General features: G+C 52.5%; 1 protein-coding gene across 1 annotated transcript in view; it reads left to right on the top strand.

Moving 5' to 3' along the window:
- The window catches only part of NOS1 (nitric oxide synthase 1), a 49,615-nt gene that overhangs the window by 19,750 nt on the left and 10,683 nt on the right, over positions 1–19,182 (top strand). The window contains exons 8-26 of the mRNA XM_056335275.1: positions 183–322; positions 756–930; positions 2,000–2,101; positions 2,851–3,045; positions 4,182–4,267; positions 7,150–7,294; positions 7,726–7,830; positions 8,264–8,322; positions 11,915–12,031; positions 12,268–12,442; positions 12,858–12,996; positions 13,781–13,859; positions 14,391–14,584; positions 15,219–15,388; positions 15,640–15,850; positions 16,589–16,676; positions 16,973–17,094; positions 17,644–17,792; positions 18,432–18,626. Of these exons, the coding sequence (XP_056191250.1) occupies positions 183–322; positions 756–930; positions 2,000–2,101; positions 2,851–3,045; positions 4,182–4,267; positions 7,150–7,294; positions 7,726–7,830; positions 8,264–8,322; positions 11,915–12,031; positions 12,268–12,442; positions 12,858–12,996; positions 13,781–13,859; positions 14,391–14,584; positions 15,219–15,388; positions 15,640–15,850; positions 16,589–16,676; positions 16,973–17,094; positions 17,644–17,792; positions 18,432–18,626 (2,646 nt within the window). The remainder of the gene's footprint in view (positions 1–182; positions 323–755; positions 931–1,999; positions 2,102–2,850; positions 3,046–4,181; positions 4,268–7,149; positions 7,295–7,725; positions 7,831–8,263; positions 8,323–11,914; positions 12,032–12,267; positions 12,443–12,857; positions 12,997–13,780; positions 13,860–14,390; positions 14,585–15,218; positions 15,389–15,639; positions 15,851–16,588; positions 16,677–16,972; positions 17,095–17,643; positions 17,793–18,431; positions 18,627–19,182) is intronic.

The raw sequence follows: 19,182 nt of genomic DNA on the forward strand, positions 1-19,182 counted from the left end.
GGGTTGGCTGTGACAGGCAACCTCAAGTTGTAGCTCCCTTGGATGGAGGTTATTACTCAACCTGTAAGGGCATCAGAGACGCTGTTAGGAGATCCTGCTCAGTGCCATGCCAGTCTGCCCATAACGCTTGAAAAGCAGGTGACCTGCTGGGACTTCTAATCCCATCGTTGTTTTGCCTGTAGATCTGCATTCAACAAGGGTGGAAGGCACCACATGGGCGCTTCGATATCCTGCCTCTGCTCCTCCAAGCCAATGGCAATGATCCAGAACTCTTTGAAATCCCCCCAGAGCTTGTGCTGGAAGTGCCCATCCGGCATCCCAAGTAAGTCAGAGTAAGCCCTAAAACTGCTCAAGGGACTCAGCAGGACTGAGCTCTGGTTTCGTGCTAAACCATCTCCTGTGCTTGGCCCTTCCTTGCTGTGGCTCGGGTGCTTTACTGAAGACCCTCTTCTAGGTCTTCGCTCCACTCTGATGTAAAGCTGGCAGAGTCTGGAGGTGGAAAGCAAGTTGTGTCCTTGTCTCAGGGCTGGTTTTCCTTTCCTTGAAGTCTACCAGGACTTATGTCACTCTGTAATGCTCCAGATGTATCACTTTCTCCCCATAAACAGCTCCTGAGGGAGATATTCCTTCCAGGAACCATTCTGTTCGCATGTCCTTCAGCCTGTGGCTGGTAGCAATGCAGCCTGCTCCATTCGCCTGCCTGCTTCGGGCAGGGGAGGCCTTGCTGGTTGCCTGACCATGTTGTATCCTGGCAGGTTTGAATGGTTTAAGGACTTGGGCCTGAAGTGGTATGGTTTGCCAGCAGTTTCCAACATGCTCCTCGAGATCGGTGGCTTGGAATTTTCCGCCTGCCCCTTCAGTGGCTGGTACATGGGCACAGAGATTGGGGTCCGGGACTATTGTGACAACTCTCGCTACAACATACTGGAGGTAATTCCCCATCCTCAAGAAAGGCAGGTGCTCCTGGGGTGCAGTGGGTGTGTATGAAGTTACTGGGGAGCAGGCAGGACACTGGGAAAGTGTTGCCTTGAGTGGGAGAGTACAGGACACCTAAGTCTCCCTTAGGCGGAGCCACATGGCCAAGGGTGTGATGAGCTGGCAAGTATTTTTGTGTCCTATGGGGCCAGCTGCTACCTAAAACAGTGAGTGTGATGCCTATTGAGTTCCACATAGACTTCTCAAAGCACCTTATTGATCAGCAGGCACCTGGTCATGTGCTTGATTGAGGTCAAATGCTAGGATGTGGTGGGGCTGAGAGGATGCTGAGACACCTCGTGACTCCTCAGGGACATGCCTGCCCACAGGGACCCTCCAGCTGGCCCCTCTGGAGTGCTATGCCTCGGGGACTCCCCACACAGAGGACAGGGTGACTCAGAGACAAAGCCAAGCCACGGGGAAATGCTGGTGCAGGCAACCTGCACCCATCAAGGCTGGTTCCTTTGCCCTTCCAAGGGACACGCTGTGTTACTTGGAGGGGCTGCATCCCTCTCCAGTTGCTTGAAAACCAGAGGGGTGAGAGCAGTGGTGTGTGTGCCCATGCCCGTCTGTGATCATGCCTGGTGGAAGGACTCCAGGCAGAAGAAACTAAGAACAGAGTTTTGGGAGCAGCAGGGGGTCTGGCATGGGGAGAGGTGCAGGGATCTGTTCTTCCCAGCACATGGATCACCACCATCTCCTGCTGTGCCACAGACGTACCCATTTCCTCTCTTCCCACAAAGAGCTGCTGCTCTTGATGGCCCTTTTCAGCAGCATTTAGTCATCTTCTGGTGCTTGGGGGTGGAAGGGAGGCCAGCCTGGCCTCGATACTCTCATGGAGAGGAAAAGGCAGGACCACGTCTTCTCAGGGGAAGGCAAAATGCCAGCCCCTTGTTACAAGCACACTGCCCTGCCCTTGTGCCAGCCTGGGTCCCTTCTCTGCCTTCCTCTCCCCAGGCAGGTATCTTCAGTCCCTGGTTTTTGGCAATTAAAAGTGTTCACCTTCCACCCTGCTTTGTTACAGCAAGTGGCCAAGAAAATGAATTTGGATATGAGGAAAACATCCTCACTGTGGAAGGACCAGGCCCTGGTGGAGATCAACATTGCTGTGCTGTACAGCTTCCAGGTACCTGAGCAGCAGGACTGTCTTGTTTGGGTCACGCTTGAGGGACACAGGGATTGGATGGGACAAGTATGGAGACATCTGCCCAAGGACAATGGCAGCAGCTGGTATACTCAGCTGAAATTGGGCTGTGCCTTCCTAATTTTGGGCTGTTCCAGGAGCCTGCAGTGAAATTTAATAATCTCTGTGCCCTGGATGTTGCAAAGACAGCACCACCAGCATCTGAGCTGTGCCATTGCAGAGGGAGTGCCCCGAGGGGTCAAGATCCAGCCCTTCTGTCCCATCCATGAGGCAAGAATTGGCTCAGGTTCTCTCCCTGCCTGCACTTAAAGGTTGAGTAGCAAAACTAGTCCTTGGTAACCCAACTTCAGAGGGTGGGAGTCCTTCCCAGAGCTGGATCAGAGCTGCTCCTTGAGTTGTGCAAGCCATGAAAGAGTTCCCCAAGGGGCTGAGCAGAGGATGCTCCATGCCATTCATACCACCTTAGTCTTTGCTTGGCCCATGACAAATAACAGGAGGAACAGCCATCCCATAGCACATCTACTCATGAAGGACAAGGGCAGCTTTACAGCCTCCTTGGGAAGACCAGGGTCAGGAGCCACCTTGTGTTGTCTTCAAAGGTTACGGTCCTGTAAGACCATGGGAGTGAGCCAGATTCGGGCCAAACAGCTCCAAATGTAAAATCTTGGCTTTTGCCTTCTGGACTGTATTAACCCACAGCTGTTGACTCTGCTTTCTTGTCCCTCCCACAGAGTGACAAGGTGACCATTGTGGATCACCACTCAGCCACTGAGTCCTTTATCAAACACATGGAGAATGAGTACCGATGCCGCGGAGGCTGTCCTGCTGATTGGGTGTGGATTGTCCCACCAATGTCTGGCAGCATCACCCCAGTTTTCCATCAGGAAATGCTCAACTACCGTCTCACACCTTCCTTTGAGTACCAGGTACTGTCTGCACCCTACCTGCCACCAGTGCTGCGTGTCCAAAGGTGCAGCCGAGAGCAGGGTGAGAGCTGGAGCTCAGAAGATGTAGGAAGGAGAGGGACACCATCTAGTCCCTTCAACAAGCTGTCCCTCGAGGCAGCGAAGTCCATGAACAAGTCTAATTGATGATTCCCCCCCCAAGGCAGTGTAAGAACCCCCTGGATGTTACACCTTTTCTCAGGGCAATGGCTTTTGGGCCCTTCAGGAGAACATGGGACACCTGAGCCCCCAGCTTTCATGCTTGGATCAAGCAGAGCTCCCCACTTTGGAAGTGCCTAATTTTGCACTTTGATGGGTAGGTGAGGAAATGACCTGGTAGTCACTGTATCCCTCCTTCCTCCAGCCCGCAGGGATCCAACAATTTGATGGGGGTAGGGAGGGGGGGCCCAGCAGGCCAAACAGTGGGCTGAAATGCTGATGCTGGAGTATTTAACACTTCAGACCATGGGAAAAAAGCCCCTAAGCAAACATGCCCTTGTCAGCCAACCATGCCTGCTCCACTGGTTTTCACACAATGTGACCTTTAGTCAGAGCCCTTAAGGAACAATCACAAACCAGGAGCAGTCTGTTCATTTCTGTAACCAGTCCACAAGGAACCCCAATGGTTCCTGGCCCTGATTACAGACAGCCACCTGCGAGAGCACTGAATTACCTTCTGCATGCTTGTCCCTTGCTTCAGCTGCCTCCCCTTCCCAAAGGGCCTCTCAGGAAAAAAACCCAACACATACACATGGGCTGGGGAGGGGGAAGGATGTGTTTCCATTGCTTCTCCCCTTCTGGTGTTGCCTTTCTTCTTTTCCCCTGTGGCTTATTAACGCTCATCTCAGAGGTGAGAAGGCATTTGGCCAGATGCTGTTACAAGCCAGCAAGGTTTTATTATATAGCAATTTTTCTGTGCATACTCCTTTGCCCAACTGCTTCAAGAAGCCCATGGGGCTCCAAGGATCAGGGACTATACAGAAGATCGAGAGCTGTGAAGAGGTCAGCTAGTCCTCCCCTTCATGACTAGAGGAATTCAACACTAAGTGCTGTGGATAGAGCTTTTCTCCAAGCTCTGAGCACTGCCCATCAGCTGCTGCTGCTCTTCTTTCTCCTAGCCGGACCCCTGGAACACCCACATCTGGAAAGGGGTCAATGGGACACCTACCAAGAAGAGGGCCATTGGCTTTAAGAAGTTAGCAAAGTAAGTACCAGTGGGGTCTAAAAGGCCCTGTAGTGTTTGGGGCCAGTCCTGGTTTTGGGCAGCTCTGTTTGCTGTGCTGTTTGATAGTGCTACCCTATGGATGTGTGCAAACTGATGGGTTGTGAACCCAGAGGTCAGACCACTGGAATCTTTACCTGCCAAGAGGGATATATGGAGAACGGGCAGTTCTTTGAACACCTCATTAGACCACTAAAAGGGGTGTGACCAGGTGAATACCAGATGCTGCATGTAGCCTCTTCTCCCAGGCGGATTCGTTCTCCAGAAAGGTGATCTTCAATGCTCAGGAATGGCTTTCTCACTTCTTGGGGGCCTGTTTCTCCTTTCACAGCCTCCTGGGGCAGAGAGATCACCCATCACCGTTCAGCACCATGCTGGTACAAGCAAGATGAAACTCATGTCCATATTTCTTTTTTTCTCACTGACTCTTTAGTTACTTGAGGAGCACTTGTCCCACTGCATATCTAAATCTCCAAACACCCACTCTGAAAGGAAAGGGGAGATAGGAATGAGGAATCTCCCAACAGGTAGCAGATGGATCAGTGCCGAGCTGAGATTTGCACTTCATGGCCAGTTGACCTCTAGTAATGGGCCATGCAAGTCCCTCTCCCCTGCCAAAGCTCCTAGTCAGCAGGGGTGTAGGAATGAAGTGTAATTTGGACCCTTTTGCTGATCCTGGGCCAAATGCCTCCCCCGTGGGCCATTGGCAGAGAGGTTCTTGTAGGAGCTGCTGGCTCCGTGGCAGCAGAGCCCTGGGCCAAGACTGGGGAGGGCTGGGTCTGCCCCAGTATTGGTGGCCAGGCTGCCAGGTGGCCTTGTGCTGTTCACAGCACCTCCCCACCTTCAGTTTCCTTGAGTGCCTACTATCAGTTTGCTCCCACTCTTCAGCTGTCACCTTCTGTAAGCTGTTTTCTATGGCGCATACCTGAACGTGATCAGCAGCTGATGAATGTACTCCTTAGGCTGACACTGGTGCCTGGGTCTGGGCTGCAGCCCGAGGCTGGTGGAGAGCACAGAAAGATTAATTGAGCCATTGCATTAGAAGAAACAATGCTTGTATTTATGTGTGTGCGATTGATAAATGATTTTATAAAAATGTGAGCATGGCAGGTAATTAAAAAAAAAATATCTCCATTGTTCCTGATGTAGGGTAGAGGAATTACTTTTGTAATTTACCTTTAATTCTGCCTGGATCTGAACTGATCAGCTGAACAAGTGGTGGACCGAGCCCAGCAGTCCCGAGCGTTGCACTTGGCACTGGCTGCAGCATGATTTTGATGTCTGCTCAGACAGGCTGTGCTGGTTCTGGCCAGATCAGAGCGTTCAAACCTGCAGTCCCTGCCGGTCCTGCCCCTTCCCTCCCCTGGGACCAGGGGACATTGCCATCATGGGAAAGCAAAGGGGCAACTTTAATATGAAGAACTAAACAAAGGAGTGGTAGTATAGCAGCAAATATAATGCTCCTGAGGCTGACTTCGACATGGAGGGAAGCTGCCCCGGGGAGGCAGGACGTAACAGACTGGTAGGGTTTCCACCTCTTCTTTCCTCCCCTTTTTTCTTTCCCTGGGTGATTTTCCCAACCTAGAACATGTCTTCCCTCCTTGGCAGGGGGAAGCTGGGCTTCTCTTCTCCTGCCAGTGTAACCAGTCCAGCTGCAATCTCCGTTCCCTGTAGCTCATCTGAAGGGGACAAAGGAGTCCTGCTGAACTTGATCACCCAGGGCAGGGTCTGATCACCCTGTCAAAGTGAATCAAGCAGCTCTTATTCTTGCAAAGGCCACAGAGATGCTCTGTGCTCTCTCAGCCCCTCCCGAAACCGTCCCTTCCCTATTGCAACACACCAGACTAAATCCAGACCTGCCTTTCTGGTGACCCCATTTAAAGGCTTGATGGTCCATGTCAAAAAGGTGAAGATAGTCTTCACTTAGGAAAAATAATGTTAATGTGATTATGAATGGCCCTAAAATAACAAACTTGCCACACTGGGCTTGGTGCCTTACCATGCAACCCAAAGCTGGCTCATGACAGCCTCCCTTGTCCCCCATCACTGTGCTCCCACTGATGCCAACCCAGCCATCAGCACTAGCAAAGACAAGGAGCCAGTGTTTTTAGCCAGGATTAGAGATGCCAGTGACCCCTCAGGGCCCCTCTGACCTGCTCTCAGAGCTGAGCTAGTGGGGAAAACGAGAGCAAATGCATCCAGTCATGATTGCAGCCACTGAAGGCAGCCAGCTGGACACAGTCCTGCAAACACTCAAATAAATGTGCAACCTCTCAGCCTCAGGAGGGCTGTTCCTCTGAGTAAAGTTCATAGTTTTGATGGAGTGCAAATCAAAGGAACTACAGCAAGCTTCAACTGACCTTCTCAGTGTCTCAGGGCTTTGTATGTGATATGTGGAGCCCAGGCACTTCTGCTTGCCTAGAACACCTTCAGAAAGGCAGCCAGGTAGGATTTAAACACATGAAGAGATGGAGAAGCTACTGTTTCTCCTGTAGCTTGGGCTCTGGTTGGTCTCCAGCTTTTCCTTTGAGGTTATGTGGTCACTGCTTTCAGCTCCTGCTGCCCCTGATTATTCTTCTGTTTCTCTGTCCCTGCAGAAAGACCACCTCCTCACTTGGTTTATCCATGCAGGTATCGCAGTTCTGTGTTCAGGCTCCTCCATGCAGCCTTATTGCCTGAGAAGTCAAGAAAAACACGCTTTTCCATAGCTTCCTGGTTTAGTATATAACAACGAAACCAGTGATGCTGCAGCTTTTTAAGGCAGGCTGTTCATTTAATAACAAATAAAATGGTGTGAATAGTCTGGGCTAGAGGGACTGACAAGGAAGCAGGCTCTCTTACTGGGAATTATTCTTGCTTCCTAGGGCTGTGAAGTTCTCAGCCAAGCTGATGGGGCAGGCCATGGCCAAGAGGGTCAAAGCGACCATCCTGTATGCCACTGAAACAGGGAAGTCGCAGGTCTATGCAAAAACTCTGTGTGAAATCTTCAAGCACGCTTTTGATGCCAAGGTATTGTACTAGCTCCCAGCCCCTGCAAGATTATGTGCGCATCTGGTTGGCTGTTGGAAAATACAGGGCTCACCGCATGTGGAGCTCCCCAGTTGCCAAGGGTCTTAAGCAGCTCCCAGGATATGACCTTGTGGGTCTGGATTAAAGCCTGCACGGGAATTTTTCCAGCTAATTTCCATCTAATAGTCCTGCAGGCATTGTAGCATACATACATCTACTGCCTCTCCAGTGGTAGTCCTATGGTTTGTCCATATCCCTTGAGCCTCTTGTTCTCATCTTCCCTGTGTGGAGATCTCTGCCAGTGCACTGGCATGAAGTCAGCAAGGATATGCTGCTCCCATCCCCAGGTGGACAGGAGTTCATCCCAGGAGACCAGCTGATGGTAGATCTCCCCACTAAAAGCCTCTTGCTAACGTCTCTGTTGCTCCCAGGTGATGTCCATGGATGAGTATGACATTGTGCACCTTGAGCATGAAACCATGGTCCTGGTGGTCACAAGCACCTTTGGCAATGGAGACCCACCTGAGAATGGAGAGGTAGGGCATAATGCAGGGATGGGTGACTACAGCAGGGGCGTGAGCAGGGGACAGGCAGTGGGTAATGGGGAGAAGCAGCCTCTTTTTGCTCAGCCTGAGCTGGAATGGCCCCAAACAGATCCAGGTGCTGCTCTTGCCTGCCTCCAGCCTGTTCTGAAACAGGGATATCTACTTATTCCCTGCTGTGAGACAAGTAGTTACTTGTTGCTAGTAATCTGTTGCTAAATTCATCCTGTACAACTGATGTCAGTGTCACACAAGAGGTGCCAGCCCCTTGACTGGGGAGCCACGACCTCATCCAGCCCTGTACAATAACAGCTCCGCAGGCTGATGGGAACAGCAGAGAGCAGAGCCACAGCCCGGGCTTTGGTCACAGCTTCGTTTCCTGCAGAGACTGGCAAAACTGATGGCCTTGTTTTATTTCTTGCTGCAGAAATTTGGCTGCGCGTTAATGGAGATGAAGAATCCCAACTCCAACCTGGAGGAAAGGAAGTAAGAGCACTCCAACCCCCTCCCTTCCCACTCAAACCCCAGAAAGCAGGTGGCCCCACAGCCAGGACAGCCTTCTTCTCTGCTTTCCTCCTCTCGGAAGGGGATGTGAAATCCTCACGCAGGTTTCAAGTTTGCAAAGATTCAAGGGATGGGACCTGCCTGGAGGACCAGGGGATTGAGCAGGTGGAGGTCCCAGGGAGGATAAAAGCACTGACTCGGGCATGCCTGTGGACTCCAGCTTATAATTCCTTGGGCTGATATTTTCAAGCTTGTCTCTTCAGCTGTAAGAGGCAGGCATCTATAAAAAAAACCACCTAAAAGCAGGGATTCCCCCCAAACCGTTGAATCTGGGAGCTGAGGCTGTCCAGGAGACACCAAAATAGTAAGACTTGGAGGTGGAAGGGAGTTCCCAGTTATGTGGATGTAGGTGGGGGAGGGCTTGAGAACCAAATTTAACTTCTTGCATCATGTGAAAATATTTCTAGAGTAAATAAGAGCTGTTATAAATTCTGGCTGTGATGTTTGTAACAGTGAGTCTAGAAGTGGTACCTTGGAGACAGGGTCTGGGTTTTTAGAAAATCCCTCCTCCCTAGAAAATGAGCCTTGAGCATCCCAGTGCATGTCCCAGAGGCTGGGAAGTGAGGGCAGCCAGAAAAGTGTTAATCATTTGGGGCCTCCTCTAATTTTAGCTATTAAGTACAATATATTTCGCTTAACTGGGACACTGCTCTGCTCTGGAGTCTCTCCTGAATTAACACAGTGATGCTTGCAAGTGGCAAAAGGCTTCTCCTTAATTAAGGAAGAATTAGCACTGGCCAGTGGTACAGTGCAGTTTAACCGCCCTAACTTTCTGCTTGAGCAATGCAGAGCAGTGCCAGTGGGACTGAGAGTAGTGACAGACACATCAGGGAGATGATTTGTACCTCTCCACTGCTGATGACACAGTCCCGAAGTGGTCTCCTTGCTGTGCAGCCAAGTCACCTGGTGGATTCCACAGGGCTTGCGAGCCAAAACCCTACTAGGTGCCTTAGCAGGGACAGCTGACAAAACGGGACATGCAGGCTGCCCTGGAGGTTTCTGGGTGGAGAAGGGGCATTTTGCAAGTGGCTTTCACCCCAAGGATCTTCACTTTTTGGGGCTAGGTTTGTGCAATGTTGGGTTGGGTGTAGGCGTGTCACCCATGGCCAGCCAGGGAGATTTGAGGAGGACAAAAGCACCTGAGCTCAATGCTGGCTGTCCCAGTCACCTCTAAATGTAATTTAAGGGACTGGCAGGAGTTTCTGAGAGCCAGGGCAGCCTGTGACTTAGTTACCTGACAGCAAAAGAGGTCAGAGTGCTGGAAAGAGCTACCTGCAAGGACAGGTCAAAAGGGTGAAAGCTATTTTATCTGGAGGAGACAGAAATGTCGTGCGGTAGCAGACTTTACACAGGGAAAAAGGTGATTGTGTAGGCAGAGGGAATAAATTGCTCCACGTGGTCCCACCACTATAGGCCAAGATGTCATGGCTCTATAGAATCATAGGATGGTTTGGGTTGGAAGGAACCTCAAAGATCATCTAGTTCCAACCCTGCTGCCCTGGGCAGGGACACCTTCCACCAGACCAGGTTGCTCCAAGCCCCGTCCAGCCTGGCCCTGAGCACCCCCAGGGATGGGGCACCCACAGCCACCCTGGGCAACCTGGGCCAGCGCCTCACCGCCCTCAGTTTCTTCCTTATATCTAATCTAAATCTGCCCTCTTTCAGTTCAAGCCATTCCCCTTGTCCTATCCCTACACATCCTTGTAAAAAGCCCCTCTCCAGCTCTCTTGTCGGCCCCTTTAGGTACTGGAAGATGCTCTAAGGTCTTCCTGGAGCCTTCCCTTCTCCAGGCTGAACAACCCCAGCTCTCAGCCTGCCCTCACAGGAGAGGTGCTCCAGCCCTCAATCATCTCTGTGTCCCTCCTCTGGACTCGCTCCAGCAGGTCCATGTCCTTCTTACGCTGGGCCCCAGAGCTGGACGCAGGGCTGCAGGGGGGGTCTCACCAGAGCGGAGCAGAGGGGCAGAGCCCCCTCCCTCGCCCTGCTGGCCACGCTGCTGGTGATGCAGCCCAGGGTATGGTTGGCTTTCTGGGCTGCGAGTGCACATTGCCGGGTCGTGGTGAGCTTCTCATCCACCAGCATCCCCAAGTCCTCCTCAGGGCTGCTCTGAATCCATTCTCCTCCCACCCTGTATTTGAGCTTGGGATTGTCCCAACCCATGTGCAGGACCTCGCTGACATTAAGCTTGAAAAAAAACCTTTTGCAATGAGAGGACAACAGGGAGGAAACTGCCTGGGGAAGAGAGGCTGTGTCAGCCTGGCATCTGGAAAAAGGTGGAGAGAGCAGCTCCTGCCCGTGCATCCTGTGGACCCCTGGCTCCATGCCCACTGAGGGATGCTGAGGGTGGCTGAGACCACCCAGGGTGGGAATTGGTGACCTCTCTAAGCCACAGTGTCTCAAGGACCCTCCCAGGGCACTGCAGCTGCAGCTCTCTGACCACAGCCCAGGGGTTTTGCTGCGGCTGTGTATTTGATTCCTTATGTCTTACAGCAAGGGTTTCCTAAGGGTTTTCAGAAGCATTCATAAACCATTCCCATTTAAGGATCCGCTGGATCTTTAATATATATATTAATAAGGATAACATAGTCCATGCTTTAACAGTCACACCCCACCAGAAGGACCTATTCCTTTCAGCAAAAGCTGCTGTTGCCCTGACCTTCAGCCCAGCACCCAACTGGGGAGTTTGGGCTTCATGCCCGGCTAAATCGGTGGGCTGTGCTGCCCTGCCTTGGCCACGTAACCCAGGGTGAGAACATGGCCCAGGGACAGCAGAGAAAGAAGTGGGTCCATCCAGATGTAGTGAAGCAGAAAAAGCATGAGAAGTCTGGCAGAAAGGAGGAGGCTCTGGAGCAGAGGTGGAGCACAGGGCTTTGCAACCCTGGTGGTTATTTTGCTCAGGGGTTGTCTCCTCTGCATGGTGTGCCGGGTACAGGAGGTCTGCTGTGACTCATCCACACACTACTGCTTCATTGCTCTGGCAGTATATTTAGAAACTCTTGTGTAGAGCAATTTTTGAAGATGGTTCAATTCAGAAATACTTCTGCTGCTGTCAGATTTTTTTCTCTGCTCCCCTTCCCCCTCCTCATCCCCTTTTCTCTCACTCGTTTGTTTTTTTACTTGCTATGAATGAAAAACCCTTCAGAATATCTGTTCAGACATATACCCGACCTTGTGTGCAGGCAGGGAAGGACAGGTAAAGCCAAATGTCCTGTCAGCTGGGAGCAATGTGGTGGCCAGCACCTGGGTCAGCCCACTGGGAGGTGACTGGAGGATTTCATGGAGAAGACCAGGTCCAGCCAGGGGCATGCAGCATATAGGTTACTATGGCTTAACCCTGGGAGGGAGCACATTTCTCTGCTCTAGCCACTGATCACGGTGCCTGCTCATGGAATATTGAGCCCTGAGCTCTATTTAGGTCTCCTCCACAATCTGGTCACCTTTGAGCACGCAGCCTGGTGGGAACCACAGACACATTTGTCACCACTGTAATACTTGATGCTGTCGCTGTTCACAGGAGCTACAAGGTCCGTTTCAACAGTGTCTCCTCTTACTCGGATGCACGGAAATCCTCAAGCGATGGCCCTGACTCCAGGGACAACTTTGAAAGCACAGGGCCCCTGGCTAATGTCAGGTAGGTAGGATGGGGTAGAGGTAGCAACCTCTTGTTGCAGAAGGGACAGAACAGGATGTGGTGCTGCACAGAGCCCCTTTCTCCTACTGCAGCTCTTATATAAAACATGATGTATTTCTGTAATGTGCAGATCTCTCCACAGTCCCTCCTGCTGATGGTGGTGGTGGTGGTGGAGGAGGGGGAGACATCAATGTCCTCCCCAGCTCAGCAGCCACAGCTGTGCCACCTCTTCGCAGGTTCTCTGTATTTGGGCTGGGATCACGTGCTTATCCCCATTTCTGCGCCTTTGCCCGGGCAGTGGACACCCTCCTGGAGGAGCTGGGTGGAGAGCGGATCCTCCGCATGGGAGAAGGAGATGAGCTCTGTGGCCAAGAGGAGTCCTTCAGGACCTGGGCCAAGAAGGTCTTCAAGGTAACCCACTTCCCTTGTGCTCCAGGGAGGAGCAGGGGGGAGCAGGACACAGGGACAGAGAAAAGCTGGTAGTTAGAGTAGGATCGAAACCCAGCCTCTCCTTCTCTACACCAGGATACCCAGCCATCACCCTTGCCCACAACAAAGAGGTTCTCCATATTTTGGTAGAGCTGATGTTCTGGTTTGTGCTGACTGCCAAAGGGTGAGCAATGTGCTGACTTCCTGCATTATCCCAGATGCCTGGGGAAGGAGGGCACCATGAGACATGCCCATGGCCACTGGTATAGCCCTACACCTTTGGAGGCTCCTTCTCCATGTGTTGGCTGAGGTGGGGTGGGACAAGGCAGGTCATGGGGCTTGGTCAGAAAGCCCAGGGGCAGCAGGGAGATGCCTGAGAGCCTGGTGCGTGCTGCAGGCAGCGTGCGACGTGTTCTGTGTGGGGGACGACGTCAACATCGAGAAAGCAAATAACTCCCTCATCAGCAACGACCGGAGCTGGAAGAGGAGCAAGTTTCGCCTGACCTATGTGGCTGAGGCCCCGGAGCTCACACAAGGTATGAAGAGGGGGTCACCCCAGAGAGCTCTGGGCATGGGGCAGGTAGAGGAGAAGACATAGTGGGCTCAAGCTGGGGTGAAGGGGCCAAACCTCCTTACTCCTTCTGTGTTATATTCCCAGCATTTCAGTCTTGCCTTTCCCCTCCATCACATGCACAAGGAACAGTTTGTCATGGTCTGAGATCCCTCTGGCTGGTCCCTGTCTGTATCTGTAACAGAGATGTTGGGATATGATCTGATCTCCCTCCTCCTGACCCCATTTTTTGAAGCAAAGAGCTGGAAACCTGGGAGCTTTCCAAGCTTGCTTTGTCCAAATGCTGCTCCACTGAGCGTTGCGGTGCAATGGCAGGTCCAGCCCACCGACACCTGGCCCCTCAGCATGGCTCCTGCAGCTGATGATCTGCCGCACTGGCTTAGCTCTTCCCAAATTCAGCCGCTTTGCTACCAGCCAGGTGGTACTGGCAGCAAGAGGTGCATGCCTGCATGTGAGGGCACGTCCCCACACCTCATGAGGGTGGTTTCAGAGTCATCCTTAGTCACTAACAAAAGGGACACATGTTTGGTTTCCCCCCCTGGGTTTCTGATCCCCCAGGCTCACTGGAGATTTGCGGATGGGGGCAGGAGGGTGGTCAAGCCCACGGTCTGCTCGCTGCAGCTGGTGTCAGCCAACTCCAGTCTGAAGGGCTGAACCTGTAGCAGCAGCTGACAGCCCTGCAAAAGCCAGAAGCTGCCTGCCTTGGCCATGGTCTGCTGCATTGCTTCACTGACTCTTCTGCTCCACAGGACTGTACAGCATCCACAAAAAACGTGTCTATGCAGCACGGCTTATCACACGCCAGAACCTGCAGAGCCCGAAGTCCAGGTAGGAGATACAGCTGTCCTGGGAGCTGCGCGCACTCATGGTGCACCCAAGCATCCATGCACGCAGTGCTGCACATGACCCTTGACCCCTGAATGTCCCATGGATACCATCTTTGTGGAAATTAGGACCAAGGCTGGAAGCCACATGAACCCAGTGAAGGGTGTTCCCTGCCTTTTTACATGGTGAAATCTCTTCTGCTACATAAATTAGCCTGCTGCCTGTAGGGATGAGAAGATGGGTGGCTGCACTTGTGGAGTGGCAGAGTGCATGTAAAGAAAGGATAAAATTGCTGAAGCAAGAGGTTAAACTGTTTTTTCCCTTTAAAAAAAAAACTGAGGGTGAGTCAGCAGAGGGGGGGTGGGTGCTGCAGTGTCCTTTCTAGCTCCCTGCTGCAACTTTGGTGACACACTCAGTGGAGCACCAGGGCTTGGACCTGCCACCCAGCACACCCAGCAGCTCCTGAGCCAGAGCTCAGCGACTCCCTGAAGAATTCCCCCAAAACACACCCTGCTTTTTCTCCTTTCCCTGTAGCCGCTTAACGATTTTCCTGCGCCTCCACACCAATGGGCACCAGGAACTGCAGTACCTTCCCGGGGACCACTTGGGCGTGTTTCCAGGGAACCATGAAGACTTGGTCAATGCCCTGATTGACAGGCTTGAAGATGCCCCTCCGGCCAACCAGCTGGTGAAGGTGGAGCTCCTGGAGGAGAGGAACACAGCTCTAGGTAGCCACAGCCATCTCAGCATAGAGATGGCCTCCCTCCTCCTCGCCCATCCCCTGTAGCAGTTCTTGTAGCTTCTCAGGGAGGTAGATGGGCCCGGGACAAATCACTTCCATCTCACTGCTCTGTTTGCCTGGATTGGGAGCACCTCCTTCACCCTTCCTCTGCCCAGAGCCATTGCTCATCTGAACTTGGGATGTAGAGTAAGGGTTTGAAGGGTGACCAGGGCCATGGGGAAGATACTTCCTTATTCTTCAGAAAAATAAACAGTGTTTGTATTCTTATGGAAAGAGCCATGTCTAGGACTCGAAAGAAGTTAAGAGATCTTGGTGGACCATCCTAACACTATATTTCAGGGACAAGTTTGATACCCTAGTGCCATGCACAGTGTAATAGGAGATGGAAAACAGTATTAACTCAGAGTAACAGAGGCTGGAGGTGGTGCAGTATCAGGCTCATATTTGTGCTCATTGTACAGCATCCCACTTGTAGCATGAGAATATCTCTTTGGCTCCTCTTTCCAGCTCTTCATCCTTCACTGTCTCAGAGCTAATAAGGGGAATGAAAGCAAGGATTTATCCACCTTGGCTCTTATGCTCAGCTGATCCCATGTTTGTGCTGAATTCCCTCCTGGCAGGTGTCATCAGTAACTGGACAGATGAGAACCGTGTCCCACCATGCACCATCTTCCAGGCTTTTAAGTACTATTTGGACATCACCACCCCTCCCACACCCCTGTTGCTGCAGCAGTTTGCTTTGTTGGCCACCAGTGACAAGGAGAAGAAACATCTGCAGATCCTTAGCAAGGTAAAGCCTCAGACCTCAAGCCCCAAGTTCTTCAAGGCCCTGGGGACAACCACAACCCCAGGGTATTTTCATCCCACACTGTGGTTAGGCTGAGTCTCTACCTGTGACAGCAGAGCTCCTCCTGCCTGCCTCCACTGTCACCTACCCCAGCTTTGCCATAGGCCTGGTGGGATATCAGTTGAAGTACCTGGCTTGGAAGAGGGCAATGCTGCAGCTCTCTCCTCACTCCTTCCCTCTTTCTCTGGCTGTAGGGCTTGCAGGAGTACGAGGAATGGAAGTGGTCCAAGAACCCAACCATTGTGGAGGTGCTGGAGGAGTTCCCCTCAGTGCAGATGCCCTCCACGCTGCTGCTCACACAACTCCCCCTCCTCCAACCACGCTACTACTCCATCAGTTCCTCCCCAGAGATGTACCCAGGCGAGGTCCACCTCACCGTGGCAGTGGTCTCCTACCGCACGAGAGGTACCATGCTCATGCAGGGGCCAGTGGAGACAGGCTTGGCATGGGGAGCAGGGAAAAAGCATTAGTAAATGGGTAACACCACAAGGTCTTTGGCAGAGAGATGGTATTTTAAAGCCTTTCTACCTCTGCACTGACAAGATTCCTTCAACCCATTACATTGCTGTTCCATGTTGTGGAGAATGGTCATTTATCAAAGGGCAGTGTATTGCAGAGGTGCCAGATCTGGGTCAGGTACCAGCAACAGACTAGCCACTGTGGCTCCAAGCTCCATGTAGGATCATGTTTGCCCACACCAAAGTCCATGTTGCCGCTAGCCAGATTTCTGTACCTGTGCAAGCCCTGATGTGTCCAAGCAGCCCTGGTCATGGTTTAGATGGACACAGCTCCAGCACCCCTGCAGCAGGTAGGATGCAGGGGAAGACAGTGGCCATTCATCTGGGGCTGCCATGGAGGGCTTGTGCCTGGAAGCACCACAGCATGTTGCTGCTTCTGCCAAAAAGGACCAAAAAAAGTTGGGTGCTTCCTAAGTATTGTGGAGGTCCAGCTATCCCAGGTCTGGGTCCTGGGTGAACTTGGGTAGCTCCACAGATGGATCCAAGTGCCAAACTTCTACCAAGTTCATGAATGCAAAGATACTAAATGTTTCAGTGGGATGTAGCAGGGAGGGTTTCAGAAAAGAAAGCAACTGGAGCAGTTGGCTGGTGTGTCAAGTACAGACCTCCTTCCCTCCCCTCCTAGATGGAGAAGGACCAATCCACCACGGAGTCTGCTCCTCTTGGCTCAACCGGATACAGACTGATGAAGTAGTGCCCTGTTTTGTAAGAGGGTAAGCGGTCCACACAAAGCAAGGGGTGAAACAGATGGGGCGAGCTCCCTTGCAGGATGAGTTCTTTGTCCTCGATTCTTCTTTGCAAAGCTCTAAGGGTGCAGGGAAAACAGGGTTGGACTTGTGAGCAAATGGGTCCCTCTCAGGTGCAGTTCTTCTGCACTAAAATGTTGCTTTCTGGGATTTCACCTCATTTTCTACCCCTCCTTCTCTGGGTGGTGTCCCAGCTTGCTGTGGACAAAGGTGAGGGAGGGAGCACCTTGCTTGGATTTAACTGGTGTCTTCAATGTGTGCAGTGCACCCGGGTTCCACCTGCCCCAGGACCCCCAGGTGCCCTGCATCCTCATTGGCCCTGGCACAGGCATCGCCCCTTTCCGGAGCTTCTGGCAGCAGCGGCTTTTTGAAATCCAGCACAAAGGTGGGTTGACACTTGTTCCTCCTGTTTCTCAGCTTGAGCGGTGCTCAGGAGCTCTGGGCGGGTGGTGTGGGGATGCGGGTCCAGTCCTCTGCCTGGGCTGCCCCAGCAGAGGCAAAGGGCTTCTTGCAGCAGTGGCTGTTCCCAGCGCAGGCTTGGAGGTCAAACTCCTGAAACAAACTCCATGACAATCCTCCTGTAAAACTCTGCAGTACTGCAGTGCTGGCATTATTTTTAAACATCATTTAATGTAAACTTACGTAAAACATATTTTTTTCACTGATCACTTAGACCATTTAAGAAAATAAAATTTAATTTCTCCCCAAAATCTGACACAAGCACCCCTGCCATGTGACCCCAGGCCATGTGCTGGCTCAGGCAGTGCATTACCTCCTCCTTGCTGGTTTTTCCTCCTTCCCAGTTTGGCCAGGGAAGGCTCCTGGCAGTCTTGCGCAGGGTGCTGGGACTGCTGGCAGATCTGGAGGGAAGTGGCTTGCAGAAAGGGGGTATTGGTGGTCCCCAGACTAACTGCTTCCTCCATCTCTCCCCCAGGTCTGAGGCCTTGTCCTATGGTCCTGGTATTTGGCTGCCGGCAGTCCAGGATCGACCACATTTACAAAGAGGAGACACTCTTTGCCAAAACCCAAGGTGTCTTCAGAGAGCTGTACACAGCCTACTCTCGGGAACCGGACAAACCAAAGGTGCATGGCAGGCACTGCTCTGGTCCTGGTGGGCAGACCTGGGAAGCTGTAGCCAACCGGCATGGCATGGAGATGCTGGTTCCTTGGCACAGCCATGGCAGCTCATGCCTTGGGGCACTCTAGTTGTAGAAGTGTGCAGGATTGTGCCCTTCTCAGTGCAGCCCCACTCCTAGAGCGCATCCCCATCCCTGTGCCAGTCCAAAGGTGTGCTCATATTGCTCATGCTTTTCCCTGGAGGGCTGCAGCTGCCCTCACCAGGCGAGAGCAGATAAGGAGGGGAAAAGGCATGTTTTCCCAAGCGGGTGGGCAAGGAGGTTTGCCACCCAGTGGGGTGCCCCAGCGCCAGTGCAAGTATCTGGTCCAAATCCACACCGCCACCTGAGCAGGCCTGGCAATGAGGTATATGGTGAAGGTGTGAAAATGCAGGAGCAAGGCAATGTTTTGCTGCTTTCCCCATCTCTTTTCTATTGTGGTGGGTGCTGTGAGGTGTAGGCATGCTCCCCTGCGGAGGTGATCACATTGCACTGCTGCCTCAAAGGCAGCACACAAAGCTGGTGCACACAAAGCTGGCTGGAGCATGCGGGTGGACAGGGCTGAGAAGCTGTAGTTAATCTCAACTCCCACCTCCTCCTGCCTCAGAAATACGTGCAGGACGTGTTACAGGAGCAGCTGGCCCAAACCGTGTTCAAAGCACTGAAGGAGCAAGGAGGCCACATCTACGTCTGCGGGGATGTCACCATGGCCGGGGATGTCCTCAAGACCATTCAGCGCATCATGAGGCAGCAGGGCCAGCTGTCGGTGGAGGAGGCAGGTGCTTTCATCAGCAAGCTGCGGGTGAGTAGTGTCTGCACCACGAGACACCGTGCAACCTCCCGCCACGGGCACTGCACCTGGTGCCTCCTGCTGCAGAACGGGCAGCACCGAGGTGACAGACACTGGGGGTGGATTGCAGCTCCCACCCATGCTGCCTGCACCAGGGCAAGGTTGGGAGTGTGATCTTCCAAGGCTTTGGGTGAGCAGCAGAAGTCACCTTGCTTTGCAGGAGCTCTGCTGCAAGCTGCAGCCCCCTCAGCTTGTGCTGGACTCCTGTGATGAGCCTGCTGCTGTGCTAAGCACAAGCTCTTTTTGGCATCCTTAGTAGCCCAAGCAGGCTTGTTCACCTTACTGAGTGCCTGCTGTCCCTCCATCACTGCAGCAATCCAACAGGGCAGTTTGTGGGTCCCCTCCCCAAACTTCTTCTGTCTGCGTGGCTGGCTGGGTGATACTCTTGGGCAAACATGTTGATGCAGGCATTGCAGCTGAAGCATAAATGAACTCAGTTTGGGACCCAGGCCCAAGAACAGATGCTCCAATGGCTCTGCTTCTCCCCAGGAGGACAACTCAGCCTGAT

The sequence above is a fragment of the Falco biarmicus genome, chromosome 1 (genome assembly GCF_023638135.1).
Source record: "Falco biarmicus isolate bFalBia1 chromosome 1, bFalBia1.pri, whole genome shotgun sequence".
Classification (NCBI taxonomy): Eukaryota; Metazoa; Chordata; class Aves; order Falconiformes; family Falconidae; genus Falco; species Falco biarmicus.